Source organism: Sebastes umbrosus, chromosome 6, assembly GCF_015220745.1.
Source record: "Sebastes umbrosus isolate fSebUmb1 chromosome 6, fSebUmb1.pri, whole genome shotgun sequence".
In the NCBI taxonomy this organism is placed as follows: domain Eukaryota; kingdom Metazoa; phylum Chordata; class Actinopteri; order Perciformes; family Sebastidae; genus Sebastes; species Sebastes umbrosus.
The window spans coordinates 7,989,890-8,008,928 of record NC_051274.1 but is presented as its reverse complement, the minus strand read 5'-3'; the positions used below and the strand labels follow the sequence as shown (position 1 = coordinate 8,008,928).

The 19,039-nt window shown below is 41.1% G+C and overlaps 1 protein-coding gene across 4 annotated transcripts; it reads left to right on the top strand.

The window, feature by feature from the left end:
• The first annotated feature begins 3,222 nt into the window (after positions 1–3,222).
• Positions 3,223–18,321, top strand: LOC119489634 (serine/threonine-protein kinase 38). Of its 4 annotated transcripts, none has more exons than XM_037772345.1 (14): positions 3,223–3,365; positions 5,262–5,399; positions 6,209–6,260; positions 7,995–8,117; positions 8,548–8,631; positions 8,738–8,861; positions 10,348–10,502; positions 11,642–11,753; positions 12,032–12,093; positions 13,647–13,764; positions 13,878–14,001; positions 14,215–14,310; positions 15,578–15,672; positions 15,771–15,907. In XM_037772345.1, exons 2-14 carry the CDS (start codon positions 5,269–5,271, stop codon positions 15,905–15,907), a joined length of 1,413 nt encoding a protein of 470 aa, XP_037628273.1. In that variant the 5' UTR covers positions 3,223–3,365; positions 5,262–5,268. The 4 variants fall into 4 exon arrangements, with proteins under 4 accessions (XP_037628273.1, XP_037628275.1, XP_037628274.1 ...); XM_037772347.1 differs by having other exon boundaries at positions 3,224–3,365; positions 11,642–11,744; positions 15,771–18,321; XM_037772346.1 differs by lacking the exon at positions 3,223–3,365 and adding an exon at positions 3,660–3,795.
• Positions 18,322–19,039: the final 718 nt, after the last annotated feature.

The following is a 19,039-nucleotide window of genomic DNA, read 5'->3' as shown; positions in this document are numbered from 1 at the left end:
CCTACAGTCTCTGATTTGTAGGCAACCGGGCCCCAAAGGCAGGAAGCCTTTTGTGTCTGTTGGTTTTATAAAAAAAATCATTTAGAATCATTATATACATACAGAAAGTTCACCTCTGCACCGACAGTAGGAAGTGGGGATTGAGCCACCAACCTTGTGGTTAAAGGACGATCTACTCAACCCACTGAGCTACTGTCACCCCTTTCTTGCCATATATTTGTCTATTCCTCTGTTTCATTCTTTTTTCATTCTTTCTTGACTCACTTGACTGACAAATAACTAAACCTCCTTGCTTTCTATGAACAAAAATGCAGGAAATGTAGCAGTTCAGTCCAGTTCTCTCCCAAATTATATATAATTGCTGTGTGTGAGATCTCTGTTATGTGTGAATTCTAACTGGGTATGTATGCCAAAATACTAGGGCTGTCAATTGATTAAAATATTTAATCGCATGATTGTCCATGATTAATTGCAAATTAATCACTCGTTTTTTTTATCTGTTCAAAGTGTATCTTAAAGGGAGATCTGTCAACACGGGGGTGGGCAAATATGCTGCTTTATGCAAATGTATGTATATATGTATTACTGGAAATCAATTAACAACACAAAACAATGACAAATATTCTCTAGAAACCCTCACAGGTACTGCATTTAGCATAAAAACTCAAGTCCAACAGGCAACAACAGCTGTCAGTGTGCTGACTTGACTATGACTTGCCCCCAAAACTGCATGTGATTATCATGTCTGTAAAGGGGAGACTTGTGGGTACCCATAAAACCCATTTTCATTCACATATCTTGAGATCAGAGGTCAAGGGACCCCTTTGAAAGTGGCCATGCCAGTTTATCCTCGCCAAAATTTAGTGTAAGTTTGGAGCGTTATTTAGCCTCCTTTGCGACCAGCTAGTATGACATGGCTGGTACCAATGGATACCTTAGGTTTTCTAGTTTCATATATCTTCACTGCTTGTGTGCAGATTGAGCTCACCTGTGCCTAGTTTCATCTAAACAGCACAGGTGAGCCTGTGGCTCCTCTCTGAGCTCATCAGGGTTATGCAGACATAAAACACTTTCTAAAAGCCTCTTACAAACAAGAGACATTAAGGCAAACATAAATCAGAATCAAATAAATAAATTATTATTATTATTTCTTTTCTTAATTTTATTTCAATTTTGAATGTTGAAGTTGTTTTCTCTAGTGTACTTAATGAGTTTGTGTATAAGCTCATCTACTTAAAAATTGGTTTATAAACTATTGTAATTACGAACTGTAAATTGCATATATGAAAACAACCTTGAAAAAAGGGAAAAAATAAAGTATAAAAAATAAATAAATCAATAACTTAAATAATACAGAAGGGGTAGGCAATACAATCAAATTTCTAAAAAAATATATATATATTATCATGCATAGGCATATTAACTATATTACACATTTATTATTTTTACAATTTGGATAGAACAGGGGTCTGCAACCTGCGACTCCAGAGCCTCATGCAGCTCTTTAGCCCCTCTCCAGTGGCTCCTTGTGGATTTTTAAAAATGGAAATGAATAACTGTTTTTTGTTTACATTTTCATTTTATTTATCATTGTTGTAGGTCTATGGTACGAAGGTAACTCGTTAAGTTATGACTTTATTCTTGAAATCACAGATGTTTTTTCCCTCAATGTGGCCCTAATACTCTGTAGTACATTTGCTCTTTGGCCCTCACTGCATTTGACTTATATACTATATACTTAAACAATAAGCTGTGTTACCTTCATCACAATGCTCAAATGATTTGTGGCTCCAGGCAGAATATATATATAAACTGGAAAAACAAAGTTTGGAAACTTGTGTTTGGTCGATTATTTCTCTGTTGTTCCAATGCTAATTGGCATTGTATTTTACATCGTTGGAAAGCCTGTTTATTTACCTTCACAATGATGTCCAACTTGTAAGGATCATGCATTTGCGGGATGAGCAGCACAGCTGATTATGTGGGTAGCGCCCAAGAAGAATTTGCCAAAATGCTCCGTCAATGGTAAACAGTGGATTCTCCTGTTGCTATTGACTCTTGTTTTGAGTTGTTTGGTGGATTGGATGATTGAACTCTCTATCACTAACAAGGAACAAACAAGACATATTGGCAATTTTACACTTTATTCATTTAATACACCGTCAGGAGCCTCAGTAGCGGTGAAAGATCCATACGCAGCCACAACAGCCTGGCACCTCCTCCTCATGCTGGTCACCAACCTGGTCACACGTTGCTGTGGGATGGCGTTCAATTCCTCAACCAGGATTCGTTGCAGGTCAGCCAGCGAGGTTGTGTTGGTCACTCTAACACGTACAGCACGCCCAAGCTGATCCTACAAGTGTTGAATTGGGTTGAGGTGTGGACTCTTGGCAGGCCGTTCCATTCTCTCTACTCCCACATTGTTGAGGTAGTCTGTGATAACCCTGGCTCTGTGGGGGCGAGTGTTGTCATCTTGGAGGATGGAGTTAGGTCCCAGATTGTGGAGATATGGGATCGCCACTGGCTGCAGAATCTCATCCCGATATCTCACTGCATTGAGATGGCCTTCAATGATGACAAGCCTTGTTTTGCCAGTGAAGGAGATGCCGCCCCACACCATGACACTGCCCCCACCAAAAGCTGTTACTCCATCGGTTCAACAATCAGCATAGCGTTCTCCACGTCGTCTCCATACTTTGACCCTGCCATCCAACTTTGGCAGACAGAACCTGGACTCATCACTGAACATGACATTCCCCCACATGTTCAGGTTCCATCGTCTGTGTTGTCGACACCAGTGCCAACGGGCCTGACGGTGAAGGGCAGTCATTGCAGGCTTCCTGGTAGCCTTATGAGAATACACTGTTTACCATCGGCAGAGCATTTTGGCAAATTTTTCTTGGGCTCTACCCACATAATCAGCTGTGCTACTCATCCCACAAATGCATGATCCTTACAAGTTGGACATCATTGCGAAGGTAAGTAGACAGGCTTTCCAACAATGTAAAATACAATGCCAATTAGCATTGGAACAACAGAGAAATAATCCACCAAACACAAGTTTCCAAACTTTTTTTTTCCAGTATATATATATACACTATATGCTATAATTAGACTATGAACTACCTTCATCACAATGCTCAAATGTTTTGTGGCTCCAGGCAGAATATATATATATATATATTTTTGTTTTGCCTAAAATGTCTCTTTTGATAGTAAAGGTTGCTGACCCCTGTGATAGAAGTAGCTTCTTCCTAGATGCATCCTGATTGGCCACTAGGTGTCACGCTGAGTTTAAAGTGATGGTGACGCAGTCGTCGGTCAAAGCAGAGGAAGAGACGGCAGACACCGCACCTTCGACCAAGGTAAGTGAACAAAGAACAACTATAAACACACAAAGAAAGCATTACAAGACAATATGCTGAACTTTTTATTTACTTAAACATCTTACTAAAGGGATTGTGGACGTGCTCTGTTTAATGATGTTTCTATTTTAAAACAAAAGGACTCGATCTATGTTAGCAGATAAGTAGCTAACGCGGACGAGCTAACTTTCCTTTAGCTGTTGGCTTTGGGGAACTTCAAGTTGTCAAGCTCGTCTTAACGGAACTCAAGCGTGTCCGGTTAAGGATTTCAAAATAAAACCCATAATAACGAATATGCGATAAAACCGCCTTCCCTGTAAACGTGACGATTTTATTTTGAAGGAAACATCCGGTGTTAGTCATACGTCATACGCCGGACTTAACGCAAGCCAGGAACTTTAATAGCTAACTAGCAAGCTAATGCTAGCAGGTAAAAGCGTTTAGTTTGCTCTGGGTTAACGGAAACTAAGACAACTTATACACTATAAGTAAATCAGGGTTACGTCAAAGTGCGTAAGGTGTTGAGTTAAAGTCCTCTCTCTTTGAATGGTTTACACTTTAGGTAGTTTGTGGCACTATGTCGCGTCTGAAACTAAAGTTTGGTAGCTAACGTTAGCTCCGTGTTGTTGACACTGGGAGTAGCTCAGAGACTAACTTCATCACTCATCGTTCAGTAAACAGCCTCCAACACAGCCTGTCTGTGTTTGTTTGTTTTGAGGACGACATGATGAGCTGAGTTTAAACTCTCTAACGTTGCAGATGTAACTTAAGGCGACATTGCACGTTAACGCTAAATAGGTTTTATATAATCCTCAGTATCAGGTTATCAGGTTCCTGTGCTACATTTGAGCCAAACTGTTAGTTACATCCTGAAATCCAATTGTTTATAACTGCTTCTCTAATGAAAACGTTTACAGTCTAGTTTACTGTCATTCCCACACAGCTATTAGGCCAGTAAAGGATGTGGTTGTGGGCTGTTTTGTATCATACCAAACACAGACAATGAATCAACTAATGCAAACAATGGCTTAAGTATTTTATATGGATAGTTCAATGATTTTCCAATATGCTTGTAACTTGTCTGTATTAACTCAATATATATACTTAATATCCTTATGTATCATGTCTAAATAAGCACTTAAAACTATCTGCATGGCTAGATATGCTTACTGCATGAATAAATCTATGAATTTCAGCAGTTATGTCTTGGTCAGTCAAATAGCTGTAACTGATTTACAACTGTGTTGGTTCAATATTGACATGTGATTCTCCAAAAAATGTCAAATTAATTGCACAGGCTGCAGGTATTAATGCACCTACTGTGCAATTATTTTTATTTGACCATTGTAAATCCACCATTGCAAACTTTACAGTGTACAAATTAGTGAAGGGACACAAAACAGTTATCTGAAGTATTTAGTTTCATGCCTAGCCCTACTAGCCTTAAATCAGCATTAAGTCTAGAAACCTTTTAGGGCTCAGCTTACCTCAACTATCTCACAGAAGGACTCCACCACCAGTGCTTGCACAAATCAGATTTCCTCATAATTTCTTCATAACTGCACAATGTTATCACCATTGTTGTGCTCAGACGGCGGAGCCAGCTGCTTTCCTTCCTCTTTCTCTGGGCCAACAGTCATCTCCATTTCATAGTTCCAATTTTTTAGAGTTCAGCTCAGTGTTGTAACATCTAACCTTTACAGTCTACTCTGCTACTTCATTGGCCCTCCATTATCCTGTCCCACGTCCTTCTCCTCAGTGTTGCAGTGTTGTTGTTTTTTGTCTTAGCTATGTGGCAGCATTCTGAATGGACATGTCAACAGTGTGGACTGACAGGGGATGTATTGTACCATGGACATGCTTTCTGCTCTCTTCATCGTCTGTTTGTCTTTTCAGGTAAAGCATGGCAATGACTGGCCCGAGCTCGTGCTCCTCCATGAGTAACCACACCAAGGAGCGGGTCACTATGGCCAAAGTGACCCTGGAGAACTTCTACAGTAACCTCATCGCCCAGCACGAGGAGAGAGAGATGAGGTAACGTCCACAAGATTCATAATCTTGCAATTCCAGGTTAAACCATTCCAACAATTTGATTTGCAGTGAAATTGAGATATGATTGCTGCTTCTGCTCATAAGTTGACACACGCACACAAACATTTAAATTTTGTTTGTGTTTCATCGGTGCGTGTGGCTTATGTCAGAATTACGTTGAGCCAAGACCACTTCCTGTTGTGACAAGTTACATCAGAGTACTCATCACTGTCCTGCTTGGTTTAGTATAGAGGCTGGGTGATTTTGTTTCCTTTTTCTTTCTTTTTTTAAATACAGATTTCACTCACTCAATGATGATAATGATAGGAATGTAACAGTACACAACATCCATGGTTCAGTACAGCTGTTGGTTTGAGGGTCACAGCAGGGAAAGCACAGAAGATAACATTAACAATAATATTAATCAGTGGCTCATTGGCAGGAATTCAAATTCCAAACCCCAGCTTGTAACACAGGCTTTCTGTTATAAAATTGCAGTCTCCGAGCCCCTGCTGAGATAAGGATGCATTGGGATGCAATCAAATAATTCAATCCCTAGAAACAAGATCCTTTTGAGTATAGTAAGTTCAGGGATTTAAGTGTTTAATATTGATTGATTTGTAGCTGATATCTATGAGTTTATGTTGTAAACATTATGCATAATTTCGAAACATCTGAAAAATAAGTTAAAAATGTTATGCCCTTTTCTTGATATTGTTTTTGCCTCTTAGCTAACATAACTGAAATGATGGAATGTGCTTATGCTTCTTTGTGGCTATAAAACAATGGTAACGGTCAGATTGTCTCTTCAGGCAGCAGAAGCTGGAGAAAGTGATGGATCAGGAGGGCTTGCAAGATGAAGAGGTGAGTGACAAATACACCTGCAGTGTTTTCCCAGCATGCTCTGTAGCAGTATGGCAGAACTCACATGAAGTTGTTCTCAGTCTCTGTCATAGTGTTGGTAGGATTTTTAGATCTGCTGGAGCACTGCTTAAACCCTCAGACTGCGATCCTGACCGACATTACTGTCTTTAAGAGGGTATAGCTGGCTCAGTCTTAAGGCCCTGACACACCAGGCCGACGATTGGCAGTCGGGCAAATCCGGGCCATCGATGTCTGTTGCCCTAGTTTTTGCGGTGGTCCCGCACTGTTGGCACCTTGTTGGAGGCTTTTTGGCCGATTCAGCATGTTTTTGGGGCAAAAACCATGCAGTTTTTTGCACGCAGTATAAATGTGTTATTTTCGCCTATTCTAAAAATAGTGTATTTGAATATTTCTGCATACTGAAGTCATGGAATTGCATAAATTGGGTATGACTGTAAAGCTGAGACTCTTGTGGATCCAATGAGCCCAACTGTATTCATGTGTGATGATGTTAGTCCCCATAGTAGCCATTTCATTGTAATGAGACCATTTTTTTAAAACTTGACCTCACTGTATAAAATGACCTGTGGTGACCTCTAGGATAATCACAGCCCCATGAAACTTTACAGCCACAAACTAGAGACCTAGAGCATTCAGAGGATGGATGGCTTTCCTAAGTAGATTGAACTAAACAGAAAAGGAGTGCTTGCTGAAAAATGCAGTTCTTGCAGAAATCTACAAATGTCAAAAGGTTTTGATACCAAATCACAGCATGGCTTTTTCTTTGGTGATGCTCCTCAAGGCCTTTGTTTCTTAATGTGGTATTTTGGAGGGATTATTGATCATTTTTATCAATTCTCATTCAAAAAATGGTTAAATTAAAATAGGGTCAAATGGTATAAACCCCCAAATTGCTGCAACAACTTATGAGACATAATAGAGCATGGGAATGGCCATCATTTACTTCTATCATAATGTTCTAAGCCCTTATACACTTTCACAAATTATTTTAATTAATTCATTAGTTCATGTTTATTTCAGATTTATGATTAGAACAACTTGACACACAGTGCTGAGCTGCAAATCAAATGGATCTTCAGGTTCCCAACTTTCAGATGATGTACACCACTTCTATGTGGCATCTACTGTTGACCTGCTATCTCCCCCTTAAGACCACCTGTAAAAAAAAAAAGGGACAAAAAATGGTCTATGTGGCTCTCTAAGGGTTAAAGTGCTTTATGTGTATTTGCCATGACTGAACAGTAAGCATTTCTAATGATTGTCCTCACAAGTGTTTGATGCTTGATAGCTTGATGGAATAGTTTGGAATTTTCAAACCCTTTTTTCTATTTTACACTTCCCAAGCAAGTAGTTGGTTGATAGTTAAGTGTCATCATCCATCGTGTATCCATCTGCCCATTTCATTCATCTTTTTCTTTGAGAATTTAGTGCATGTAATGATGTACAACTCTTTTGAAGTTTGTAGGGGGTAAAACACACCCTGGGAGTATCCTGAGAAGACAACTCTGGGGAAATAAAATCCCAGAGGCAATAACCCAACACAGACTGTTGAGAGCACTGATTTAGTTAGAACTGGGTCTGTAACAGGGACTGTTATAATAGTGAATTTTAGTTATTGCCTTAGAAATAGGCAGTTATGATACAAATGATGTAGTACAGTAAGTGTGCATCACACATAATGGTGTATATAAAAGTGATGTCTTTGCTCTGCAGAAACGTATCCGGCGTTCTCAGCATGCAAGAAAAGAGACCGAGTTTTTGCGTCTGAAACGTACTCGACTGGGTCTGGAGGACTTTGAGTCCCTGAAGGTGATTGGCCGAGGAGCTTTTGGAGAGGTAAAAACCTTTTGCATAAATACTTGCAACATGATTCCTGTGTGCCATTGTGAACCCGAGAGATCAACAGACCTTCAAAAATCTGCACAGTGTTGGATCACAGTGGCACACAGGGAAGAACATACTACTATATCTATATCTGGAGGTGTGTCATTCCCGGAAAGCGTGGGTATAATAAGTAAGCACGATAGTGTTAGTGTTGTTATTGCCTTAACTGCCAGTCTGTCTGGAGATTGTATTACTACCCTGAGCTAATCATTAAATATGAACTCTCAAAAGTCTCACAGTTTCTACTCAATGAGGAAACATCCTGTGTCTGAACTCTAACATATACTCTTTTACTTATTAGATTAGACTTTTTTCAGTGTCTTTTTTTTCCCATTGATCAAGTCCGTCAGGTTGGTATGAGCATTGCTGTGTTTGCCTCCAGGTTCGTCTGGTGCAGAAGAAAGACACCGGTCACGTCTATGCCATGAAGATCCTCCGCAAAGCCGACATGCTGGAGAAGGAACAGGTGAGGCCGAAAAATGCACACACTGGAATGCTGCTGTTGCATCAGTTGGACATGTTTGAACCCTTGTGTGTTGGTTTGTGTGTGTGTGTCCTTGTCTGTTTGTTAGGTTGGTCATATCCGTGCTGAGCGGGACATTCTGGTAGAGGCAGATAGCCTGTGGGTGGTCAAAATGTTCTACAGCTTCCAGGATAAGATGAACCTCTACCTCATCATGGAGTTCCTGCCAGGAGGTATGACCCCATAGCCCTACAACACAGTACTGTGAGAAGACCAGAACCCATCACAAGGCAGCTAACACTGGTGTTCTGGCACCACAAAACTGACTCGTTTCTAACTCGGATAGATCGTCATGGTAGCCTTACATAGCACTTTTCCACTACAAAGTTCCAGGAACTATGAAATCGGAGGAAATATTCTCAGGAACTGAGTCCATTCCCCTGTGCGTTTCCACCGCATCTGAAGAACCATGAAGATTAGGTTAATTAGACAGATGAGGGACTAAAAAACGATGGCAGCGTTTGAAACGCAATCTTAACACAGAAAGCAACACAGAGTGATTCTGTTGAAAGAATGAAAACGATTCATGGAGACTTAGAAACTCCAGAGGGCCTGTCTCCACAGTAACAGTCTGCTGGTTATCTGTTTCTGATTTAGAACATAACTGCCGGGCAAACAATCAGAAAATAAAGTTTTACTTCATCCTCTCCCTCTCTCTTGTTCGCTCATGTTGTCGGCTTGCTCGCACCGCGTCTCTCTTTTTATTTCTCTTCTTATAAAACAAGTTGGGACTCTTGACAGCAAAGCATAAGTTTGTTTTAAACATTAATAAAACACCAAGGAGTGTCTACCTCTCATCCTAATATCAATATTACTACTGGAGTACTTTGTTGTCTTATGAATGAGGAAGTTGAGCAGCTGCAGTCTGTTTGACCAATCAGTGATGTCAGTCCTGCAAACTTTGCCCCCAAAGTTCCTGACCCACAGAAAGTTCCACCCCCAGAACAGGGACTGTCGGAAAAGTTTTTTGTCCATCGCTACAACATGAGTTCTAGTGTTGCACTGTATACCGATACTATAAAGGTATCGCAGTACCCAGCTGTTAAAACCAGTACTATACCCCATTATAACAGTACTGGTACTTTAAGAATGACAGTGTTTTAATAAGAGATGTTTTATTATGAGTTGGGTCGATGTGCAACAACGGGGCAGTGTGCATGTCAACCTTTTTTTTATTTTTTTTTCATATGCATATACAGTAGGCTCTGCCGTAGCCTGCTCTGTCTACCGTCGCGGCTGTAAAACGATGGATAAATAGTTTTCAGTGAAAAGCTGTTCAAAAGTAACAATCCACAATCTGTTCCAGGATTTCCCAGTGTCGACAGGAAGGAGTTTCCTCCAAACCACAGTCAATTATTCAGTCTCTCAGTTCAGTTCAAAAGAAATCTTCGCTTCAAACAATATAATCCCCACAAGCAATTCGCTGGCGTACTCGCACACTTTCATAGAGTTACCATGTCCGTGAAGTCAAAGTCAGAAGTCCAGGCATTTTAAGTTCCATGTTCTGTCATCTATTATCCCATTACTTTTCCTGACGTTTTATGTTTTTGCCGTGGTATCATTTCAGTATTGGTATCGAGCTATTTAGACAGGTATCGTCATCATTTTGGTATCATGACAACACTAAGTGTGACTGTGGTCTCTACTGTTGTGGTGCAGGAGACATGATGACCCTGCTGATGAAGAAGGACACTCTGACAGAAGAGGCCACTCAGTTCTACATAGCTGAGACGGTGCTGGCCATCGACTCCATCCACCAGCTGGGCTTCATTCACAGAGATATCAAACCAGACAACTTGCTGCTGGACTCCAGGGTGAGTCATGGTTAACCATCGGTCCAGCATTCTGGACTAGGCAGGCATGATGGGAAATGTGGGCCGTCCCTGTCGCTATGATACTCGGGACACTTCCTGCATGTGTATGGCATTTTAAACTGCATGATTTAGCCCAGCAGCTAGCAGACTTTAGTTAGTTAGTTGGTTACTTTTCCTTACTCGTAGCTCTTCTACTCTTACTTGGTTTAACATTAAGTCACTGCATCTCCAGAGAGAACAATACAGCCTACATGCACGTTTAATCAGAGCAGCTGATAGTAGCAACAAGCTAACGGGACTACCGAGTGCCGTCTCTCAGCGAACACGGACTGTCCAAAGCTCCACCTCCCCCCTCGGTGACAAACGAGAGAGGAAAGAGGACTAAAAGAGAGGAGAGAAACACACGTATTTTGTAGATTACAGCGCACTTGTAATGCTCTGCAGAAGGATGTCTGATATGTTTTTGTAATGATTCTGTACTGAGGTGAGTCACACAGATACTGATATTGAAAAGATGCAGCTTTTTACAGTGTAGACTGTTGTAGTCTCATTTTTTGAAACACTTTCTAAATAAAAGGGGAGTTCAGTTCTCTTTTTAAGAAGAATTTGAAAGTGTAAATGACAGTTGTCAGGGCATAAAACCTACTGTACGAGCTATTGATCTTTACCAATCAAGACTGCATAGTCTAACAATGGCATGTTTAAATCAAATCAAATCGTGACCTTGAAAATCGAATGTCAAATCGAATCGTGACACCCCTAAATTGAAGTATAGTCTGTTCTAAAAGCAAAGAGGAATGGACCTTTGAGAAAGTGGGGACAGGTACCAGAGATAAACAGTGAGTACCTTAGGTCAGTTAGACGAATACTGTGTGAAAAAACATCACCTGTGATTCCTACGTTACACAGGAGCTAGGCACAGCCCCTCTCCTTACCCTACCCAGTCTGCATACATAGCATATACTGAACCTGACTATACTTTAATTTGCTCTTCATGATGTTCATAATGTGCCCAGCTGGAGACTGTAAGCATTGGGGAGCTTCCAGCACTTAAATTCTTGAGTATTGATTAATATTGTTTAAACATCTGTGTGCTTTAGACTTCAGTCGTTATAATGGTGTGTGTTTTGTGTTTCCAGGGTCACGTGAAGCTGTCTGACTTTGGTCTGTGCACGGGGCTGAAGAGGGCTCACCGCACAGAGTTCTACAAGAACCTGAACCACAGCCTGCCCAGTGACCTCAGTAAGCAAAGTCAGGCAACCCCTTCCATTTATTTCAAATCATAAATTGCATGCAACCTCAGCCGCTCACATTTCTTCATGTTTTACAAGTGATTTAATTAAAATCTGTTATTTTATATATATATACATACGTTACTGTATTGTTTAATCCCTGTAAAAGTGATTTCTAAATACATCTGGAGTGATTCCCTCCTGGTTAAGATGCAGAACGTGTTAGCCTGTATTAGAGATGTAGGTGTTGATGCATCAGTAGCTTGCTGTTAATACCGAGCTGCCATGTTTCCACAGCCTTCCAGAACATGAACTCCAAGAGGAAAGCAGAGACCTGGAAGAGGAATAGGAGGCAGCTGGTAAGTCTGAACAGAGATGTGATGACACTTTGACAGCAAATGAAACGTATGAATTAATACAGCACAATTTAAAAGAATATGTGTCAATATTTCAGGTTTTTACTCTCACTAGGGACCTAAATATTTTGCCCCAAAAGAAATTGTGCAATAAATCAGCCACCTATTAGGGCTGTGTAACACTGAAATGTGTCTGTAGCACAAACTTGTGCATCAAATGTCTCATCAGATTCATAATCTTGTTGACTTTTTCTTTGATCAGACTGTTTCTGATTGGAATCCAAATTTTCGGTATTAGACTGTATTTAATTTAGGCAAACTTGTTGTACAGCTGATTGTGTTTAATTAACCTTTAACATTTGAGAACTTTAGCTTCTTTTGTTAAAGTAAAGAAACTAGAAAAAAGTAAAAAAAATGCTTCTTTTTTTTAAAGTATAGTTTTGGTATCCGTAGTAAAGCTTTTTTTGCGGTATTATTAACAGTATTCAGCCCCACAAATGATTCAGTTTATTGACAACACTTCCAACAGTTGTTTCACAGGCTCTAAAATATGCCAACTGCCACATCTTGAATTGTAATATTATTTATAGATAAAGGTAATGCTACCTTTGTCTCAAAAGAAGGGTTGGAATTCAGTAGCATTTATTGAATCCCTTATCAAATCAATTTGGGTTCAGCTTTTAATAAATGGAAATAATCAAAACTCTGAGTTTAATTTTGTTGGCTCAGAATGCAGAAACACTGCAGTCTGTTGTGACAACCTAATGTTCAGAGCCTGTACTTCCTATTATACTTTATTTCCTCATCGATCCAAATCCTGGAGTTCTATATTCAGAACTATTATGTTAATAAATGCAAATTATGCAAATTACTTCGAGCAGAGCCGACGTCTGTGTGAAAGGGACAGCCGGCAAGGCGGGACAACACGCACACTAGATGCTGATGAGTTACACGCCACTCCTCTTTTGCTCCCGTGATGCTGGGCTGTGATCTAAAATCACGTACAGGGGCGACATTATGCCGCTGTTGTTTTGTACAGTGTGAAAATGCAAAGCCGGCGTAACGGCGGATCTCCTTTACTGAAGTATTGAGGAATCTCTGTGTGAAACGGGCTACAGTTAGATAGTTTCTCTATTGAAGAGTCGCTCTGCCTGGCTTGTTGAAGCTTGTTGAGGAAGCCTGCAGAGGCACCAAGTGAGCAACTTTCATAGGAATGAGCAGGGCGCCGTCTTTTGAACTCGATATCCAGTTCTTCTTAATACAGCCACGCACAGCTGTCTTCAAATTTTGATTTCAATTGTTGCTAAATCCTGATTGGTGCACAGAAATACCTGACATAACCTTTTCCCAACTGAGTCTGGCCCACATCACACCAGTGAAAAGAGCACAGAGGAAAAACTCAAATCCAGCAATCTATCATGTGAAATATCCAGAGACTGTTCGTGTAAAAGCTCGCTGCTGCTCACAGTAAGAAGTGTATGGAAGCCTTTTAGTCTATAACCTCAAAGCCTCTAATTGGCTTTCTGTTGTTCCCTCCTCCTCCTCCTCCTCGGCAGGCCTTCTCCACAGTGGGAACCCCAGACTACATCGCTCCAGAGGTCTTCATGCAAAATGGATACAACAAGCTCTGTGATTGGTGGAGCCTGGGTGTCATCATGTACGAGATGCTGATAGGTAATGACTCGATGACATGATGGAACAGTATCCACCTTTTATTTACCTAGTTTTTAGACCAGGCCAGGCCAGATGGGGTTTTATAGGATGGTTGTTCTTTTTGCTGTCTGCAGGTTACCCTCCGTTCTGCTCAGAGACACCTCAGGAGACGTACAGGAAAGTGATGAACTGGCGAGAGACGCTGACCTTTCCTCCAGAAGTGCCTATATCGGAGAAGGCCAAAGACCTGATCCTCCGGTAGGAACACGCTTCTTTCATCGATCTCACTTGTGCCATACTATAGTAATTGATGCAACCACTTGTCAGTGATTGCACTTGTTTTGTATACTGACAATGGATGCATTTTTTTATTATTTTGAACATGTCAAAGTTGGAGCCCCTAACGCCTAAAATGTTTTGTATTGAGTTGTTGGATGTGTATGATATTAATTGATCACATGTCGTGAGCAGGTTTTGCTGTGAGGAGGAGCACAGGGTTGGTGCTGCAGGTGTGGAGGAGATCAAGTCCAATCCTTTCTTTGAGGGGGTGGACTACGACCATATCAGGTGGGGACTGTTGTCACATGTTCATGTTAAAAGTATAATATGCAAGAATTAACTAAAACACAATGTATGGACTGATAGAAAAATAATCCCTCTCAAAGAACGTGTCCACAGCCTCCGTCCTTAAACGCTTCCCATTCATCGTCGATGTAAGCAGCCGTGCAAATGCATTCTGGTAGCGTGGCGGCGCGATTCGAGAGACGGAGCGTCGCGTCGCCCGGCTCCTCATTTGCATAAAGTTGAGGTCTGGGCTATTTTATGCAAATCACGGGCGTCCGACGCGACTCGCCGCCTCTGGAAACTCTCGAGAAACTTTTAAACGAATCCTAAATAAAGACAGATTCAGCAACCGCGTGGCCTATTTCTCACATAAAATGTTTTCAGTGACAACTATTTTCGTGAAATAAGAGAAGAAAGTTTCCAAACGAGCCGCCATGTTGGTTCCGGTTTGAAAGCTGGGAGCAGCAGGCTACGAGGGAAAGCGTTCGTCCTATCAGGTGTCTAGTGGCAACCCATCAAGGGTCCAGTGCTGGGGAGCGAGGCGATCCCTTGGGATAAAAAAACGCCCCTGTGGACACGTACCATTAGTCATCACTTGCCGCTGCTGTGCAGCTATGAAGGGTGTTATGGATGTGAGGGTGAGGAAGTTTTCCCCCCAGTTAATAAACTTGTGACAACAAGTTACCGACTACACCGGACCTTTTACAAGAAAATATAACGGTCAATATGTGTAGCGTGCTTACTTTGATCTTTACTGTCGGGTGGCGGTGTGTCTGGCCTCTCCGGTAGAGCTTTTGTTGTGGGGACGCAGGAGTCTACCGTGCACACCGGCTGTGACCGCTCCGTCCTCCGTACAGCGATTACCTCATTAATGTTACAGTTCCCTTTTTAGCATTCGGTTTAAATCTAAAATATTGCCAAATAGGAGCTTTTGCTTTTCTCTTCGACACCAAATCCTCTGCCATCTCTCGGTCTGTCAACTCTCTCTCTGGTCCCGTGTGTGTGAAATCTGACACCTGCTGCTCTGAGCTGAGACTCCTTACGGAGCAGATGCATTCACTTTCAGATTGTAGCGTCCGTCATCCAACTATCTATTGACAACACGCCGCTGGAACGCCAAAATGAACTAAATGCCGTTCTTTGTACCTGGTTTAAAAATGTCATCCAACTCTGGATGATCTGCTAATTCTCAGCCAGCTTTCTAAGTTCTGAAATACTAAACTTCACTTTGTCTCCACCTCTTCTCCAACTCGACTGATGTGCTCTCCAGAGAGAGACCTGCTGCCATTCCCATAGAGATCAAAAGCATCGACGACACCTCAAACTTCGACGAATTCCCTGATTCAGATATCCTCACACCAACAGGTACGCCGCCTGCTTCTGCTCAACACATTTCACATTTTGTGCCTCCTTTTGTGACATGTGAAACAATTTTAAAAACCTCTTTTCTTCCTCTCCTCCAGTCGCCCCGGTGTCCAACCAGACCGAGGCTGACCTGAAGAACAAGGACTGGGTCTTCATCAACTACACCTACAAACGCTTCGAAGGCCTGACTGCCCGAGGAGCTATACCGTCCTACATGAAGTCAGGGAAGAGATGAACACCTCACAGCCTCACACGGGCTTTTAACCAGCACCACCATGAAACCTGAAAGAGTCGTCCAAACCCCTGAAAGGAGAACTCTGTGTGTTCTCTCTGTGTTACCCGAGTGACGAGGATTCTCGCCTACACGGGACTCTGCAAATAAAAAAAAAAAGGGGCTCAATTTCATCCGTTGCTTTCCAGGAACCGCTGCCTTCATTTCTGCAGGTCTTCACTTTCTCTGATGCTTCCGAGGGTACCTTTCTACTTCCTGCTCACACATGAAGACTGAACTGGGATTAAAGTGACTGGGATTCTCTCCACTTGCCTTTTATTCCCTACAGTGGATGCAGTGGGATGTCTTCACTCCTGATACCAGCATCCATTACATTCCCTTCTCTATAAACCAGCACCAGTCTGTTCCAGCTCCTTCTCCTTTTCCAAACCAGGACATCCACTCCATTTCGCCCCGTTTTTACGTTGACTCGTCAACTCGAACATTACATTTAAGTCGTCACTTGAAGTGAATCAGGTGCTCTTCAGGGATTCTGTCCAAATGCTCACTATGAGGCTTCTCTAAAGTGCTGCTGGCTTCTGACCTAACCAAAGACTGTGAGCTGAATGATGTTTCTGCTTGATCTCCCTGTCACTTCTTGTAACTTAGAATTTTTTTTTTAGGTTCATAATTGCAAGTGTTGCTCGTTGAAAAAGTGAACATACGAGCGATGCATTTTGTGGAACAAACCCAAGAGTCTCGTTACATTTTCACAGTGACCCGCTTATGTCGAATGACCTTTAGCACATTATGTGATGTGGTGTTATGGTGTGTGTCCACACACGGGTTTGACAGGGGAGTGAAGGTGCTATCTCAAAAACTGAAGTCACAATTTTACAGTTTTAATGAACATGATGCAAACTGAGATTTAGTTTAGTCTCACTAGAGTGGGGAGGCCTAGATCATTATGAAACAAACAATATCCTCCCATGCAAACTTCAACTAATGCAATTTTTGTAGACCTAGCATCTGTTAAAAAAAAAAGCAAAAAAAAAAGCAGTTTGACCCACATTTAATAGTATACAGTACAGAATGGATACATTACTGCAGTGCAGACGTGTACAGCTGAATGCACTGCAACCTGCAAAATTCCAAGCATTCAACTCATTGGGTTGGAGTGTGAACAAGATTTAGTGTGGACTTTCTTTTTAAATAGAGAAGCACAGGGCTAAACATCTTCCAGTGAACACAATATCCAAATGCTGTCGTTTAAATTGAATGTAAATTAAGTTTTATGGAGAGAAGTTTTTTTTTTTTTTGCCACAATAATTCCAAAATGCTGTTTGTGTGAATGTAGCCTGGACCATACAATTTATTTTTCTTTTTTTTATCTGTGTCCTGGCACATGAGGTGGGACTATGGAAGCCCATTTCCTACAGAAAACAAGGAGAAAAAAAAAAATAGATTAAATTATGAGCCACGTGTATAATATTGACATAATAAATTTCATAATTTTAGATTTAGTCAATATTGTGTAACTCATATTATGACATACTCTTATGAGTTTGACTTTGTTGAGTCGAATTGGGACTTTATATCTCAGTAAGTCTGAAAATATTGATTTCATCATATTCGTGACTCAGAATTTGTTTGAGTAGTTTTTACTTCAATTAAAGTCTAATTGTCTAATTGTATGTCATAACAATGACTTATTAAATCTCATTATTTAGTCTTATGTCATATGTTATATGCCATATTTTGAGATTTCGGAGGTCAAATTCTGATATACTATTATACAATTTTGACTTTAAAAGATAACTTAAAAAAATGTGACTTTGTCTTTCCCATCATTTTTCCTGGCAGGAATGGGCTTCCATATGTAACAGTTCAGTCTGAAGGTTTTTCTTGTAGTCTGTTATGTAAACTCTGTGTATTTAGGTAGTTGTAGATTGAAGCTCAGCACATTGGAACGCATTTTTAGAAAAGCACGCAGTGGAGCTTTTTTCTATGGCAGGGGGTCACTATTTTATCTGTTATTGGAATTCTTCTGCTCTGCATGTTTTTACCAAACAGCAGGTGGGTCATCTTAAAAGCAATAGAGCACATGGAATGACTTATTTTATTGATGATGCCACTCGGTGTGTGTGAGTGAGTGTGTGTGTGTGTGTGATTTCAGGCTATGGGTGAGGATGTGATCATGCCCAGTAAAAACGATGCAATGTTGGATTGCTTGGAGATGTGTATGTTGTTTTCTACGAGTGATGCTCAGATGTGTGTATGCTCTGCTCGTGTCATCATGTACCACATGTGATTCTGAGAGTCAGAAGTGAGGGATTTTTGGGAAGGTGGGTGTACATTATTTAAACCACTGTTCTCTTTGTAGCGCGTGGCTGGTATATTGTTTTCTGCTATTTGACAATGAATTATTCTGCACTTACTGTGTTGTGTCCTCCTTCACAACATTTGGATGAATGTTGGCGTGTAGCAGGTAGTGTTTTCACAGGGGTTTCTCCATTCAAGACTTTAAGTAACGCTAGTTTGTCAGGTAACACTAACCTGCACTGTTTCCTGTCGTGTGTTAAACACTGAATAGATACGCCTAAGGTGACATTATGTAAAGGTAGGTGATGGTAGCTTGTTGGAGAAGCGAACAATAATGTTAGTCAAGGACACAGAATCACTTTATATAACACAACAAATTGGCTGTCTAAGGTTTAATATTGGCATTAAAGGCAGAGTCTTTGATTCTAATCCAATACACTTTTTTGTTAAATTCAGCGAATATCTCCTCTCGGTCCGTTGGCTGTCTGTTCTGTGTGTCCGCTGAAAAAAAAAAATCTGGTGTTCATGCACAGCTGTGGCTCTGTAAATGGGAAACAAAGCTCCGAATGTTATTTTTCTACATTCATTGTTTTTGAAAGGCTAAATGCCAACAAATGGCCTGCAGCAGGCTTATAGCCGATAACGCAGTTGCAACGGCGTCGTCACGGAAGCGTCGCGCCCACACTCCAGTTCCCCCCCCCCCAGGTTAACACTGTTAGCTCTGCCAGCACTGTTGCCATAGTTTGAACTGTTAGCGCTGTTAGCTGCGAGTCGCCGACTCAGCCTTCGCCATGTTGAGAGCTGTGTGGAGGCAATAGAAATGCTGTGAATTTC

What these genes read in the sequence shown, in the direction of transcription:
- LOC119489634 (XM_037772342.1), top strand. Translation starts at nt 5,269, where the DNA reads ATGGCAATGACTGGCCCGAGCTCGTGCTCCTCCATGAGTAACCACACC. An exon ending in CATGGAGTTCCTGCCAGGAG is followed by an intron (nt 8,862 to 10,347) that starts GTATGACCCCAT and finishes GTTGTGGTGCAG; the next exon opens with GAGACATGATGACCCTGCTG. An exon ending in CAGTGACCTCAGTAAGCAAA is followed by an intron (nt 11,754 to 12,031) that starts GTCAGGCAACCC and finishes ATGTTTCCACAG; the next exon opens with CCTTCCAGAACATGAACTCC.